This window comes from Mytilus trossulus, chromosome 8 (assembly GCF_036588685.1).
Source record: "Mytilus trossulus isolate FHL-02 chromosome 8, PNRI_Mtr1.1.1.hap1, whole genome shotgun sequence".
Lineage (NCBI taxonomy): Eukaryota > Metazoa > Mollusca > Bivalvia > Mytilida > Mytilidae > Mytilus > Mytilus trossulus.
The window spans coordinates 21621814-21639188 of NC_086380.1; the positions used below are offsets into that span (position 1 = coordinate 21621814).

Genomic DNA, 17375 nt, shown 5'->3' on the forward strand with positions numbered 1-17375 from the left:
TACACATAGTTCAATAGATGCACAAACCTTATAAAATTCAGAATAGTAATTTTTATTTATATGGTATTTGATATTTTAATAATAAACCAAAGATGTAACAAAATAATCATTTGTGAAACTACACATTGAAATATTAAGTTAGTAAGTATTTTTTTAATGGATTATCTTTATATGGTTTATCTTTTTATTTGACAGAGGTCACATCCAAATGAAATGTTGACTGGACTGAGATATTTCGAAAGAGCTTTGAAGGGAGATAATGGAAGTCCTGCAAAGGTGAGATTTTTTAACCAATAGACAAACATAACTGAAATTGACATTTTAAGATGAAGCAAATTCTATTATGTCTCTTATTAGACCATTTAGAATATTTGTCTAAACAAGTAGTAACAGAACCACACCTTTTACTAAAATTTGGTGATTATTTTAGACAGAGAGTCTTGACAATTATTTGAAATAGCAATTTAAACTTGTCTCATGGCAGACTTAAATTAAAAATTGCTTTCAGATCACCCCTTAGATTTATTTCTGGAATAGGCCTCATTTAATTGACTTTAAATGGAACAATTAAATTGTATTGTCAGTAATTTGTTATTGTCTTGTTTTTGTAGCAAGCTTTTGACTGGGGTCAAGTGGAAAAGAATGCTTTAGCTAAATGTCTTCTAACCTTATGTCGACAAACCAAAGAAATCTTATCTGATGAACCGAGGCTTGTCAAACTGACCGCTCCTGTTTATATTTTAGGTATAATATTTGTGTGTATATAAACAAGCAGATGTGGTATGAGTGCCAATGAGACAACCTTCCATCCAAATTACAATATATAAAAAGTTAACAATAATTATAGGTCAAAGTATGGCCTTCAACACTGAGAATTGGCTCAAACCTCACAGCAAGCTTTAAAGGGCCCCAAAATAATTAAGAGTAAATCAATTCCAATAGAAAAACAAATGGTCTAATCTATACACAAATAAGAAACACCTAGAAACCAAACCAACAAACAGCAACCATTAAACAACAGGCTCCTGAGTTAGGACAGGTGCATAAGAATGCAGCAGTTTAAAACATTTTAACAGACGCCAACCTTCACCCTAACCTGAGTAGTTAAACATTAAAACTTAAAAAGACACACTTGTAATGTAATATATCAATTGTAATGGCTTAACGCAATATAAAAGACATTTAAACGAAAACAAGTAAGCAAGAAAAACAGCCTCCAGGTGCGGGAATTTCTCGCTACATTGAAGACCTGTTGGTGACCTTCTGCTGTTGTTTTTTCTATGGTCGGGTTGTTTGTCTCTTTGACACATTCCCAATTTCCATTCTCAAATTTATTCACTGAATGAATAAGTTTGATCTATAACACAATGTAGATACAATATTAAGATGTAGATGCATATATAACATAGACGTTACAGGTAGTTATATATTATAAAAGATGTAGGAAGACTTTGAAATAAGACAGCTCTTACCAGAGACAAAACAGCATTAGATAAATCTAACATTCGTCAGATCAATTTGTTTACAATTGTTATTCAATCTCAGCAGTAAATGTCTGGAGCAGAAACATTAAAAATGTGTATATTTTTGTGTCAATTGGTGGTTTTCATACATTTCCTTGAGAACAAGATTTGGAAGTAGGCAACAAATTCATGCCTTAAGGGTTAAATTAAGATATTTAATTCAATGTATCCCTTATAAAATGATTATAGTTTCAAAATCTCTCTGTTTCAGGTGATATCCATGGTAACTACAGAGATTTAGTGTGTTTTGAGAAAGCCCTGTGGAGAATGGGGCCTATGTTGACACCAGCCTCCTTCTTGTTTCTTGGTGATTATGTAGATAGAGGAGAATATGGGGTGGAGGTAAAATAACTTCTGACCAGATATTTCAATATTTTTACTCACTTCTTGACATACGTCTCAGTTTAAAAATCCAGCAACATCCTTTTTCTGACTATAAAAAGACGAATACAGATCTATTTTTGTTTTTCCAAAAATGTTCATATATTTTATTTTTATGCTCCCACCATAGCGTAGGGGCATTTTAAATTTTTACCCTTGTTGGTCTGTACATACAAACGTCCCAACATTGGTTTCCGTTCTCTAACTTTAGTTTGCCTCAACAAAATGTTATGAAACATATACACAATACTTATAACAACAAAACAAAGATTAAGTGTGAAATTTGGTGGCGGCACTTTTTAGAGTTGTGCCACTTTACAAATTGAAAAATTACTGAACTTTTGTTTCTGCTCATCTAAAACATTAGTTTGCCTTAACCAAATCTTAGGAAATTTGCTAATGCTAATTACCAGGAAAAACAAATCCAGTTGGAATTTTGGTGGCTTTGCTTATACTGTTTTAGAGTAATGCCCCTTTACAAATAGAAAAATTGCTAGATTTTTCTGTTACGCTCTCTAACTAAAATTTGCCTCAAATAAATGTAATGTCATTATGAATTTTATAAACAATGCTTAATACCACAAAACTCAGATCAAGTACAAATTTGGGTAGCATCACTTTTATATGTAGTTCTTGAGTTATGTCCCTTTATTAAGTTATCTGCAAGCAGGGGCATTATCCCATGGACTTATCCACCATTCATTTTCGTTAAAAAAATGTTATTAAATTGCAGAAGCAGTCCTTCTTAAAAAAAATCCTTATTTTAATTATTTAAATAGTATTTCATTAACTTTATTTCTATATCTGAATTCAGGTTATTTCCTATTTATTTGCTGAAAAACTGTTAGCACCAGAAAAGTTTGTACTTCTAAGAGGTAACCATGAACTCAGAAGTGTGCAGGAAATGTTTTCTTTTAAAACGTAAGTATGATCTACAAGTAGGGCTTAAAGGTGCAATTCCAATTATTTAGATAATTGGTAGTATTGACTTCTTTTGAAATGTGACTTATGAAGAATGTTCAAAGATTAAATAAATAGACATTCGGTATTTGTTTATAAAACATATTAAGATTTATAAACATTTCAAATATCATACCAATCACAATAAATGTTCAAGAGTATCTTTAAAAAAACACTACAGGGAGATAATTTTGTAAAATCACCTGAAACGCTTTTAATTATATTCCATTGTTCAGGAAATACTTAGCTTCTCAATGATAAAAATTGGTGTTAGGCGAACTGCTATTTGTCTATCCAAAGTTTTCCAGTAAAGTGTGTGGTTCAAGTTTTCTGAAATTTTTGTTAAAGGGTCAAAGTAAAGATTTTTCAACATTTTATGAAAATTAATCGAGCCAAATTAATTTTAATGAAGATGCTTGGTACCACCTTAAATTCACAATTAGTGCATAATGCTGCTATGTGTGTTGCAATGACAAGAACTTGCATTCTGATAGTTGATACAAATATCTGGATGCAGCTTATTCTAAAATGAAATAATTAATTTCTAGTATTTGTTGGTCGCTTCAAAATTACAATAATTTCGGAATTTACAGTACATTATTGAAATGTAAAAGAAATATAAAAGAAAACAAATAAATTGTGTTGAAGGTCTAAGCATAATTCATACTTATATTGTCTTAATTTCATTACAGTGAGTGTATTGCTAAATTTGGAGATAGTATTGGTCTTCAGATCTGGGATGCTGTCAATGATTGCTTTGATTGTATGCCAATAGCAGCTACTGTAGATGATAGGGTAGGTAGACTAATTAAATGAATGCTTTGACTGTATGCCAATAGCAGCTACTGTAGATGATAGGGTAGGTAGACTAATTAAATGAATGCTTTGATTTTATGCCAATAGCAGCTACTGTAGATGATAGGGTAGGTAGACTAATTAAATGAATGCTTTGACTGTATGCCAATAGCAGCTACTGTAGATGATAGGGTAGGTAGACTAATTAAATGAATGCTTTGACTGTATGCCAATAGCAGCTACTGTAGATGATAGGGTAGGTAGACTAATTAAATGAATGCTTTGATTTTATGCCAATATATGAAATGCGAGGGGAAGAAACATAAACCTACTGAATGACATTTTATAATTAGACTAAAGAATAAACTAACTATATGATTTAGTTTGAAGAATCAATAGTTTATAGTACATTTTATTGAATGCCGTATCAACCATCAACCAATATTATTTTTGGAGAGAGACGTCCAATTGGAAAATACTAATGTCCTCTGTTTAAGGTGGTACCTAACACTACAGAGAGATAACTCTGTAAAATCAACAGAACGTTTTAATGACGTTGTGTTCTTATGGCAATAATAAGCTTCTCAATGATCAAAATAAGTGTTTGTCAAACTGCTATATAACCAGTGTATTTTTTCTGATTAAACGGTTGGTTTATATCTTTTGAAATTTTTATATTTTTGTCAAAGGGTCAAAGTAAATACTTTGTCAAAATTTTTAGAAAATTAAACGAGCCAAATTGATTTTTAGTTAAAGTGATAGGTACCACCTTAAATACTTGATAAAGTGAGTAATACATGATACACGCTGCACAGCCTGTACCACCCTTGACCAATATCAGCCCACATGCTTTCTGCCCTCTGGATGATACGTGTTTCTTGGGTTGATACAGCATATGATGTTGAATTTACCATGTATTATTCTAAACTTATATCTTGACCTAATACAGTAATACAGTAATTATAACTGACCAATGATCATTGTAGATATTCTGTGTACATGGAGGTATACCAGGCCCTGAATCAGAAAGTTGTTTGATAGAAAACATCAACAAAGTACCTTGTCCACTCAGAGACCCAGAAATAGAAAGTCCATTAGCTTGGGAAATAATGTGGAGTGATCCAATTAGGTTTGTAATGAGCTTTATACCTTAAACATGATTCAAACATTGTGTAGTGGATATATCAAAATTTTTTCTTAGAAATGAAAAATCGTTTTCTATTGAAACTGTTTAAGTATAAAAAAGAAATTGTGGTATGATTGCCAATGAGACAACTCTCAACCAGAGACTAAATGAAACAGAAGTTAACAACCGTTCACATTCTGATAAAAATTATAATATTTTGATACAGCTCTTTATTTTGAGATGATCTGTGCTTTTGTGTTGTATCGGCTATATTTAATTTATATGACAAATAATGGTAGAAAATTAGAATGCAAGGATTGATATTCAAATTTTATTTTCTTATTGACGTCTGGAAACATTCTTAGCAGTGGAAAACTTGCAGAAACACATAACTTAACCCAAGAATTAATGAAACATATATGTCCTAAAAATTTAGTGCAATAGATATAAAAAGATGTGGTATGAGTACCAATGAGACAACTCTCCATCCAAGTCAAAATTTGTAAAAGTAAACAACTCTATTTCAAAGTATGGTCCTGTCTTGTTTTGTTTTTAATTTTGAAAATCCACACGTTCAACAGTACTATCAGGATTTGAATTTTTTGCATCAGAATCTTACAAAATCTGATACTAAAGTGTTCTTTTTGAATTTGTTTAAATATGATTTATTTTACTTTCAGTGTAGAACAAGTAACACCAGAGTTAAAGGAGGAGTTAGAAAAACAGAAAGGTTATGTGTATAACTCACGGAGAGGAACGGCACATTTCTTTAGTATTGAAGCATTAACCTCATTTCTAGATATAAATGGACTATCACATGTCATCAGGGCTCATGAAGTACAGGAGGCAGGATTTCAGGTAAATCATGTCAAAATATACATTATTATGACTTATTTTTCATATTTTTATGCCCCACCTATGATATTATGTCCCACCTATGATAGTAAAGGGGTATTATGTTTTCTGGTCTGTTTGTCTGTTCGTCCATTTGTCCGTTCATTCCACTTCAGGTCAAAGTTTTTGGTCAAGGTAGTTTTTGATGAAGTTGAAGCCCAATCAACTTAAAACTTAGTACACATGTTCCTTATGATATGATCTTTCTAATTTTAATGCCAAATTAGATTTTTTACCCAATTTCACGCTCCATTGAACATGTAAAATAATAGTGCGAGTGGGGCATCAATTTACTTTGGACACATTCTTGTTCATAGAGCTTTAAATTAAATAATGCAAGGGGAAAGAAAGGTTCAAATAACACCTCAAAAAGTAATTTTTATTGTATAGCTTTAGAAAACAGTGATTTCAAATAAAATCCCCAGACAATTCTTAACTAGTCCATGCGTACAGTTGCTATTGTATTTTATAACTTAATGAAAACGAAGAGACTAAATAAATGGTGAAGTTTTTCAACTTAATTGGTTTGTAATTGATACTAGTAACCATTATTTCTGTTTTTATGTCTAGATCCTGCCAAACCAAAGGTTTTAAAACTAGTACTAACTGGTGCTCTGCCAACATGCACATTTTTAGAGACTTTTCAAAGAATGATATAACATGTCTTGTACTTGACATATCTTGGTGCAGACTACAAAGAAGAGTATCTTTATATCACATAATTGTTTTCCTCTTGAATCAATCTAATTAAAAACCAATCTCTCATTGCTCCATGTTTTCTGATATGTCACGTGGGAGATCTAACGAAACCCACTTTGAGGTCACATGTGAGTGACCTTGTAGGTGTGTCTTTTTCAATCAAAGAAATTGAGTTTTCCACGATCTTGAAAGTTTATTGTAAGGTAAAGGGATGTAACTTATTTTATATACGACCAAATCGTCAGTCAAAATAATTCATAATTTTTTTTGATTAGCTTATTAATAGGTAGTCAACTCATTTGCATATCATTATAAATTCATAACTTCTAGTTCACTTACATGTGACCTTAAAGCAGGTTTTGTTAGATCTCCCATGTGACATATTAGAAAATGGGAGCAAAGAGAGATCGGTTTTTAATTAGACTGCTCTTGAATGTACCTGAAATATTGCCACTGGACTTCATTTATAAATTAATCTTTTTTTTTTTTTAAGGTACAGCAACAGGGTAAATTATTAACTGTCTTTTCCTCCTCCGGATATTGTGGTGGATCTAACGAAGCAGCTTGTGTTTTAGCGGACAATTTTAAACTCAGAATGATACGACTCGATACAACTTGAAAAGGGAGATAACTCTAGTCAAAATACAGTATTGTGAAAATGTGGAATTTACCAGTTTCAGAAGAAAATGGCAGCTAAAGTTTTATGTACTTTTTTTGTTAATGAATTTGTTATGAAATATCTATTGTTGAAGGGTGACAACAAGGAAAATTGTTTAACAATAAGATATATATTTGAATAGCCTAGCTAACAGCTTTGAACAGTTGAAAATATGACGTTAGATTTACGAAAAGAATAGAAAAGGAATGATTTTAATAGAAACATTATTTTAAAGTGTTATTTTAAATATTTTCATTGTCATTTTTATTGCTTCTGCATTGACCATGTTGACATTTTGATCAAAACATTCTGAAATACTGAGATGTCTCATACTACTTTGAATTCATTTATATTCCTGGGTACCAATTTTTCGTGGATTGAGGATAGATAGCATTTCACAGATAATTGATTTCAAGGATTTGCCAAAGTCTCCATACAAGCCTATAAAAAATTTGTAACTTATTGAATATTCAAATTAGTTTCTCACCTGACCCACAAATTCCACAATATTAGGTATCCCATGAATAGTAATGAATCCACAGTTCATTGTATGCATAATATCATGTAACACCATATATTCATTTATATATTCAATGCATCAATTTTTACATTTTAATGCATCCATTGAAGCACTATAAATCTTTGTTTTGTTATCTGTTTCTTGTGGTTTGTGTCATGTATTCATTATAGTCAATTGTTGAATTTAGAGTTTTAGTCTCAAGAAATTACTGTTTTTGTAGCTTTTGTGTTATTGTAAACAATATTTTAAGAAACTAGAAATCAGCATTTTGCAGCATGGCAGCTTAAGCCTTGACTTGTTGGAAGATATATAACCTCAATATTTTTAAAAACATGTTTTTTGTGTACGGAAGAAGGACAGTTAGTATATTGGATAATTTTATATATTTTTTTCATGTTTTGAAGGTGGATGGTACATAGAAAATAAAGTCTCTTTATTTTTCCCAGTGAACTAGATTCAATTATAGATTAACTTACAAATGGTTTGATATTCCATAATATTCGTGTTTGTAAAATTTTATGTTAATGTCAAAACAATGTTGTGATACATCAGTTCCAAGACATATATTCAATACTTACAAATATTGAATCAAGTTATTTTTATTTTTTGCTTGAACTTTCTATTGTAAAGTAGCATTCTTAATAATTTGTTTTTAGCTAGGTTATTAAGGTTCTTCATGAATTATGGTCCACAATTTCTTGACTATAACAAAAATGCTTGTAATAGTAAGGAAAATTAGGTTTGATGTCATTTGTTCCCCTCTTGTTTATTATAAGTATTTACACTATAAACCCATTTTTTGTGTCAAAATGTGACGATCAAACAATCTTGATAATTAAATACTTTATGGTTACCATAGCTAATATGATATGAATGTTTATTTAGTGAATGCATTGAGAGGTAAAGTAAGATTTGTGATTGGGAAAAGTAATAACATTTCACTTGCATAGATCAGTCCTATGTACACCTTCACATAAACACACACATATATATATTTATCAAACGCAATCATATGTTTGAACGTTTTTTTTTTCAATTTAGACTTGTATATACATTATCACATTCTTGTGTCAGGTCTTTGTTAATTAAAAATCAGATTTATTTGTATATGTTGTAACTGTGAATTTATTCACATTAAACTTTGATGGTTTTAGCTCAAATCACAAAATAAGGTATATTTTTTATATTGTAAGTCTCTAAGACAAAGTGCTGTAATTTTTTTTTTTATTTCAGATAACAAATGTTAATGTTTTTATGATTTTAATATTATTTATATTTTTATCTATAAGGTAGGATGAAATAAGTGTACACTAATTATTTTCCCTCTTGAAAAAAAAATGTTATTATTTTAAGTTGTTACAAATTTTTCATGTTGTGAATAATAGATTCAGAAAGGTAGATGCATGAATCAAAAACTACTCTCCCATTCATAGCATCTGTAGTGATTTTCCTGCATTAAATTTTAGCATAATCACAAAAAATTTAGCACTATCACATAATCATAATTTGCATTTAGCCAGCAGGATTCACAATATAAATTTAGGCATCAATTTCTGAATTTGTGGTATAATGATTTGCATATTTTGTATTAATTTTCCACTGTAATTGATTTATGCCTATTAGCGGTCGAGTAAAGGAATCATATCATCAATTTAGCTTTTAATTCCGATAGTTTTGATAGTAGTTATATATTTATTTGTTAAGTCAGTTAAACTGATTAATGCCAAAAAGCAGTTCATAAAGAAATGCAACTTATTGTGGGGATGTTTACTTGTTTTTGTTTACAGTCATGTCGCACATTCCATAAACATTTCATTATTGTTTTAACCATTTAGTATGTAAAGATGATTTAGTCTAATCAATAAATTTGTTGATAAATGAAGAAATTATTATGAAATGAAGGCTCCAACTCACTCAGGTCAAGATTACGTTAGATAAAAATATTGCCACTCATTTTCACTCTCGCCTACTTTGGATTCATTTATTTTAGTGGGTACCAATTTTCGATGATTTCAGAAAACTTGCCTTTCTGTGGATATATAACTTCGTGGTTTTGCTAAAGTCTGCATACAACCTGATGAACAGTTTGTAATTCATTGAATTTTTAAAATCGTGGTTCACCTGTACCAACGAAAACTGGTAACCAACCAATAATAATGAATCCACAGTATTTTGGTTGTAGACCTCAGGACATGAAACTTTTTAAAACATTCAAAGTTATATTAGCTCAAGGAGATAATGTGTAGAGGCAATCAATGATTCACAGTAGTACTGAACAAAATTAGCAAATTTGGTAAAACCTTAGGGATTAACCGTGAACTTTTAAATAAAGGCTGTATTATCGAAATAGAATAGATTATGACCCCCTGGAATAGATAACTGTAGCTGTTTTAAACAAACATGTTTTAAATTTTTGATCCTCAATGCTCCTATATTTTCTACTTTATTTGGACTTTTTACTTTATTTATTCCAGAGTCACTGATGAGACTTTTGTAGACGAAAGGCCTTTCTGGTATCTAGTATCTATGTTGACTTTAAAAAAATATAGATAATTATTTTTTAACATAAATTCATGATCATCCTGTGTAGATTATTCTAGTGTAGGATAGGGAACTTATATTTAGTTGACAAAAATGGAAAGATACCAGTTCTTATGAGTAACCAGATAGGACAATATATTTTATTTTTATAATCTAATGTTTATTGTGAGATTGAAGAATCAATTTTATTGTTATGTAGTTATAAGAGTGTAGCTTTTGTTAAAGTAAAGAAAAAATATTTCAATATTTTGTATATGTACTCAGTTTAGTTGAGCATTTATCCTATTTGTTTTGGCTATTTATCCTATCTGTATATGAAGGGTCAGCAGACATATTTGGTCCTTATACAAGTGTAATGTCTAACTATATAACTTGATAAAGTTAATTATCGCTATTTTGTGCATTTTTGCTTTGATCTCTTTTTGTGATAATTTTCATATCCGGCTTCTCGCTTGAGATATAAAAAAAATCACTAGAAACTAAGGAGGCCACCTGGCATTTCTAACAAAATTGACAACGTCGTCATAGGTAAAATTGCGATAATCGAATTATCACTGGTCATCTGAACTCGATTGCTTTTCTCACTTTCGCTGTACCAGCTCAAGCGAGAAAATCAATCTCGTCGAGATAATCAACGATAATCTTTAATACCAGATATTTTATTTTCAAATTATAAATTCATATTGTTATAAATTATTACTTGCACACTTTTATTCCTAATCAAATAAATTTTGAAGACCTAGAACAGTAACTAAAATATGCAGTGTTCATTGTTTCTTTTATACCTATTCAGATATATGACACATGATTTTCAATCTCTCTGTTGGTTGATCTTGTCAAAGGTTAAATTTTATCGTGTTTTATAGACTTTCACCTATCTTGGGAGTTCAGTGTTTTTGAAAAAATGCTTTTCCTCCATCACTGTTACAGGATTTTTGGGAGAATTGTTTTTTAATGTGATTCTCGCCTTGACTGGAATGAAATTTGTACAGATGGAAAATATAGGATAGGAAAAGAAGCCTCTAAATGTATGAAAGAATGGAATAAGTTCAATGCACTGTTAATAGAAATAAAAACATTGGTTAAAAAGTAGTATCCAGACTGTTAATGAGTTTCCTTTTCTTGATTTGAATAATACTCATATAGAAGGAAGATATAGGTAAAAAGATGATGTCTATCTATTTAAGAGCTAATAGATCAAAGTTAACTTACTCGGAAAGTGTTGGTTTTCTTGAAATGCAACTTATTTTAAAAAAAAATTATCAACATTATTGGCCATGTGTACCTGATTGGTTGGCCAGACACAAAGGAAACTTTGCCAATTTGTTAAATGTGGAACCACCACACATTCTTACATAAAGGCAACAGTAGTATACCACTGTTTAAAAGTCATAAATCGATTAAGAGAAAAAAGATCCGGAGTACAAACTAAAACTGAGGTAAACACATCAACTTTAAGAGGAAAACAACGAAACAACAGAAACACTGAAGTGCAACAAAAAACCAAAACGACGATGCAACACACACACATAAGTTAACAACTGCAATTTTCTTCGCTTGGTACAGGATAGTTTAAGAAAAAAGGTGGGTTGAACCTCACGCTTTTATGGCAATGTTAATTATAACATTAAAATGACAACATTACATGATTGGACTACAGTATAAATAAATGAAAGAACAATCAGGAAAAAGAAATATTACAACAGGACATTTCGACATGTTAAAAAGAACAAGAAATATTTAGATATTGATCAAACTGAACTAGATGATAGGAAGACCATTTAAATACATCCTTTCGAACTATACCTTAGGTGATCCAAACTGAACCAGATGATAGGAAGGCCATTTAAATACATCCTTTCTAACTATACCTTAGGTGATCCAAACTGAACCAGATGATAGGAAGGCCATTTAAATACATCCTTTCTAACTATACCTTAGGTGATCCAAACTGATGATAAAACGTAAGAGTTACAACAACACTGTATATTCTGATGTATTTAATCCTCTATAAAGTAGCTGGAAATATAGTTTGTAAACAACTTTTTTACAGGACTTATTTTGATATATTGTAGTCCGCCTGTCAATATGTCGGACAGTAACTCAAAAACGTTTCGTTTTTCTCAGGAATCAATCATAACTATGTCATCTGCTCACTTTAATCTTTTCTCCTTTAAATGGGGATTTAGGATATGCGAGATATAGTTGGATAAAACACACAGAAAGATCTCTGTATCAAGTTTAGATTTTAATAATTATACGAAAAAAGAGAAATTTCCAGTCTGGTCAACCAGAAAGAAAAAAAATCTGATATTACAATGTCCATCCGAAGGCTGTTACCATTACAAATCCACCATTTCCTACATACATTTGAAAATGTATGTACCAAGTCAGGAAAAGACAGTTGCTGACAATTCGTTTGATGTGTTTTGTCATGCTGTCAATTCGTTTCAGGTGTCTTGTCATTTGATTAGGGACTTTCCGATTGAATTTTCCTCGGATTTCAGTTTTTTTTGTGATTTTACTTTTTACCATTAAGTGGTGTATTTTTTTTTATTTAGCCTCAGTAGAAGGGTTACATTGGAAAAAAATAAAATCACAAAGATACTCCGCGGAAAATTATTAACGGAAAGTCCCTAATCACATGGCAAAATCAAAAGCTGAAACATAGTCTAGCAAATGGAAAACAATTGTCATATTCCTGACTTAGTACAGGCATTTTCTTGTAGAAAATGGGCTGATTACACCTGGTTTTATAGCTAGCTGAACATCTCTCTTGGAGTAAGTGAATAAAGCATTAAAACCTTGTCAGAAGTAACCTAACTATTTATAGAGACGTCTTAACAGATGTCGACATAGCCTTACACCTATACACTATAGTTTAGTTGTATGCCATTGAAATTAACTTATGATGTGAAGCTTATAAAAAAGGAAACAAAAATAGGCGGCAAATATATTGTAAACTGATTCTAATGTTGGGTTACGATAATGCAGTTGGACACATTAGAGAAGTTGCAGATAGATAAATGTTATTTAAGTAAGACAGTGTTATTTACTGAAACACGAAGAAACTGCTACAGAATATCAACAAAATAGTGGTATTCAAGTTAATGCAACGATACTTTAAATTGCATTGGTTTAAGTGTGAATCTGATTCATCATTGAAATACACCTCTCCTCTTGTGACAATTAAGCAAGTCTGATTGCCTTTTCTCCCATAGCTTTTCTCGCAGCTAATTAACAAGCTTGTACACACTAAATTGTTCACTGTAAACTTTCATAATTTTACCGTAATGTAGTAATACTGCTCATGCATGGTCTATGCAAGTGAAGTAAGGTCGGACACACACACTGTTTGATAATTTGTGTAAATGATCGGATTCGAATCGATATGGTTAAATAAGATTTCGCCTCGTTTCTGGTGTGTACATTTCCATGCCACCATTCTTATTATCGTTGTCTGCCGTCAATCAGATATATGAAAAACAATTATGTTGTTATTCCACCTATGACTATATCAGGTTTTCGTGGTTGTTTGACGAAAAGTTTTGAATAAACACTGCATTGCGTTATCTTTCTTTCATAAGGCTGAACTACATGGAAAATTATCACAATATATTGGCAAAATAAGGGTTGTAGCTATCTGGAAGGAAAGACGACAAATATGCTTAGTGTTGATTGAGGCACTTCAGTTCTTATCATCTATGTATTAAGATGGCTTTTGTCCAATTAACTATCGGGCTACACTCTGTTTAAATCAACTAGTGGTTTTCTCAGTGCTTTCTCCAGTCGTTCTCAGATTAAAATATTTTTCCATATGTCTACTCTTTTTGTGAAATGATTTTTGGATATCTCTCTTGCTGACTCATGTACATGTATTTCAAAATTACAAGTTTTTTTTTCAAAATTACAAGTATCGCTAGTGATATTTTGTCATTTATTTTACAAAGATTGCCATTTAGTATGGTTATATGATTTAACAAATGCTGAACTTTTATTCCCAAAACTTCACGATTAACAACAAACTATTTTATTGTTTAGTAATTTGTATTATGTTTGCATGATAATTTCATTTGAAGGATAGTTAAAAAGATTGACGAGTAGTACGTTCGCATGCTTCTTACGTTCGTTTAAAGTATTAAAATTACATAAATGTTGAAATTTAGTAACATTATTTGTAACATTTCCTAATCGAAACAACTCCTCTACACTATATTTATTGATTGATTGTGTTTTACGACACTTTAACAGTATTGGCTATATCGGTGAGATTGGTTTTTATTGTTGAATGAAACTGGAAAGGACCCGAAGCAACATCTGGCAATCCTAGTCAATTAGGATTGGAGTCGAAATCTCCTGCCACATGTGGGGTTCGAACTCACAGCCATGTGTTGACATCTAAAATAGTGAAAAGTAGAGGAGCAACTTAAAATTATTGAAAATCACTCAATGAGATACGAAATGAGAAAATGTTGCTAGAATCAAGATGATAACAGCTAGAAGCCATAAATTTCGAATTAGAACAGATGGTTAAAATGCTCAAAAGGAGGATTGAATCTGACAGCCCTCTAGTTATAACTGCTTCACCCAACACATGTTAGGCCCCAACCAGTAGTGAGAACGTATATCATTAGATGAAACAAGAGCTTGATCAAAACCTAGCAAATCTTTATACAAAATTATCCAACATCGTACTAGAAGAAATGAATAGACAGCTCGTTAAAATCAGATTCATTGCTGACAATCAGTAAGCAGCTACAGACTCACCAAAGACGGACTGTAGTAGGCAAACAGTAAAAACCTAAATCATACACATTAAGGAAATATAGCTCAAACCACAGTATAACATCTATTTGGGCAACCACTGAGCTACAAAACAAAACCCAGCAGAACTGCAAAAAAAAAAAAGCAAATACCGATATATGCAGGTAATAAGCCAAATTTAAACTATCATACTGTTCATCATCAACATTGATGGCCAATTGCAAAGACTGCGTCATACTTTGAAACGACAAATACACAAGAACTTAGTGGTAATAGAAATAGTATACAAACTTCAGCACACCAGTCTTTTTAGTACTATAAAGCCTTATCCTGAATTGATGTAACAGAAGAGACAGGCGTCGAAAAATCAGAGAGATCTCAACTACAACTTGTCTTATCAACTGTAAAAATAAAAAATAAAAACATGTGGACCTATAATACATTAACTTTTACAAAGTAATGATATAATTTCTCATTCATGCAGGAGTATTGGTTGTTACACGCACAGCTTCATATACTCGGTGAACTAAATGAACATACAAACTATATAGGCAAGGGAGTTGAGTTGATATAAATGATCTACTATTTCCAATATGAATGCATGGAGAATACGAGTGGTAGCCATCCTATGGAAGAAAAAGGTGAGCACAGGATTAAAACCAATAGACATAGGAACAGAAACAATGCAGTGAAAATAAATCAAGGAAAATTCCAACATACTCTTAACATTAAAATTGAAAATGGAAATGAGGAATGTGTCAAGGAGACAACAACCCGACCATAGAAAAAACAACAGCAGAAGGTCACCAACAGGTCTTCAACGTAGCGCGAAATTCCCGTAGAGTTAGAATACCTAACAGCAAAAGGTAGTAAAAACCATCTACCAAAATAACAAGACGGAATTGTTTGAATATATGAGCTCTACCAAAAAGTCTAGAAACCCATAAAAATATTTTAGGAGAAGAAACAAACGATGATCTGAATGTGCAAACAGGCAAAAAACGCAATTTATACCTGCGAAACTTCATAAATGAATGCGGATGATTGTATGAAAAAAAGCAAAACACGTTTGTCAATTCAATAGGACAAAAATCCTCAGAAATTGATTACATTCATGGTGCATAACCCTTCGGATCAGGACTTTCAAGCAAAAACCAAAGTTTTGTAGGAAATGTATCGAACTCGTAAGTTATCTATTGAGAAAGCCACACATCTAGGAATCATTAAAACTACACCACTTAAGGGCAATATGATAGCAAATGTAGATCTGAAGGGGAAAAAAAGCTAACGAAGTGCTTATAGCCTGCTTGGGGATGATTCCATTACAACAACGTGAACGGTCTAAATTTAGAGACAATGGTGCAGCTGTAGCACCAACACTAAGCGAAACAAGTAAAACTTACACAAGTAATTTCTTAAGCAAATACTTTCTATATCCAATTGGTGTAGTAGAGATAACTGATTTAAATATCCCAGCAGGAATGCTACTTATTGAGCTAGAAGTACACATCCGAGCATTAGCACAATAACATTACCAAGAACATCAATATAGTAATGAATCAAAACATGTTTTACAAAGAGTTATGCAGTGTTAAATATAAAATGTATACAACTCAAAACATTGACTTTTAATTTTGACAGCATATAAGTTATTATTTACAGAACAGACAGTCATTGAAATACAAATACACCAGGTATGGTGTTCTAAACATCGCCCTTAATGAATTTGAGGTAAAAGGCTATTTATTAAATTTACTAATGATCAGATAAAACAGACATGTAGATTCAGAATGCTTTCGACTTAGTTTCTAACATGTCTAATGTAGTATAAGATCATTCAAAAACGTTCTAAGTAACTATAACAACTTTTATAATAAACTAATAACGAAAATCATTGCTGCATTATTAATATCATGCCATACAAAAAAGTCAAACTAGAAGCCTCGGTCACACCTTACCGGATATATAGCACGATCGGACGCATAACGGATGAAAATATAAGTTGTCCGTTGACAAAATGATTATCCGTTGGAAGTCCGTTATGTACTGAACGAATAAAACGGACGCGTAACGAATGCATAACGGACACACAACGGATATGCAACGTGCGAGAAACGGAAACGTAACGAGCAGAACGGATGTGGAACGTACATCTAACGGACGATTACCGCATAAAACCGATAAACAAGATATACGGAAAAATTAAAGGCAACAATTATAATAGATGTAAATCGAAAATAAATTCAAAATGTTTCTGTGTAACTGGTTTTGGTTTGTTCTTCAAAATGTCGTCAATGGGCAGTGTCTGGCCTGAATAAGAGCTGCTTGATTGTGAAGACGTGCCCTTACTTTAAAATCTATTATGAATAATAAGAATTCATGAACCTTAAAACATCTAATTGGCATTTCTGACGCGAATTTTTTTATTGGCATTTGTCCGTTTCAGATCCGTTCATCATCCGTTTTATCCGTTATACGTCCGGTAGAAGTCCGTTTCATATTCGTTCAACATCC

At 31.6% G+C, this 17375-nt stretch overlaps 1 protein-coding gene across 2 annotated transcripts in view; it reads left to right on the forward strand.

The window, feature by feature from the left end:
* The window catches only part of LOC134680697 (uncharacterized), a 31482-nt gene extending 21141 nt beyond the window's left edge, over window positions 1-10341 (forward strand). For both annotated transcript variants that reach the window (XM_063539861.1, XM_063539860.1), the window contains 8 exons: window positions 196-276; window positions 612-744; window positions 1735-1865; window positions 2719-2825; window positions 3557-3659; window positions 4646-4788; window positions 5466-5643; window positions 6872-10341. In XM_063539861.1, coding sequence (XP_063395931.1) covers window positions 196-276; window positions 612-744; window positions 1735-1865; window positions 2719-2825; window positions 3557-3659; window positions 4646-4788; window positions 5466-5643; window positions 6872-6997 — 1002 coding nt within the window. In that variant the 3' untranslated portion in view covers window positions 6998-10341. The remainder of the gene's footprint in view (window positions 1-195; window positions 277-611; window positions 745-1734; window positions 1866-2718; window positions 2826-3556; window positions 3660-4645; window positions 4789-5465; window positions 5644-6871) is intronic.
* The last annotated feature ends 7034 nt before the right edge of the window (window positions 10342-17375 follow it).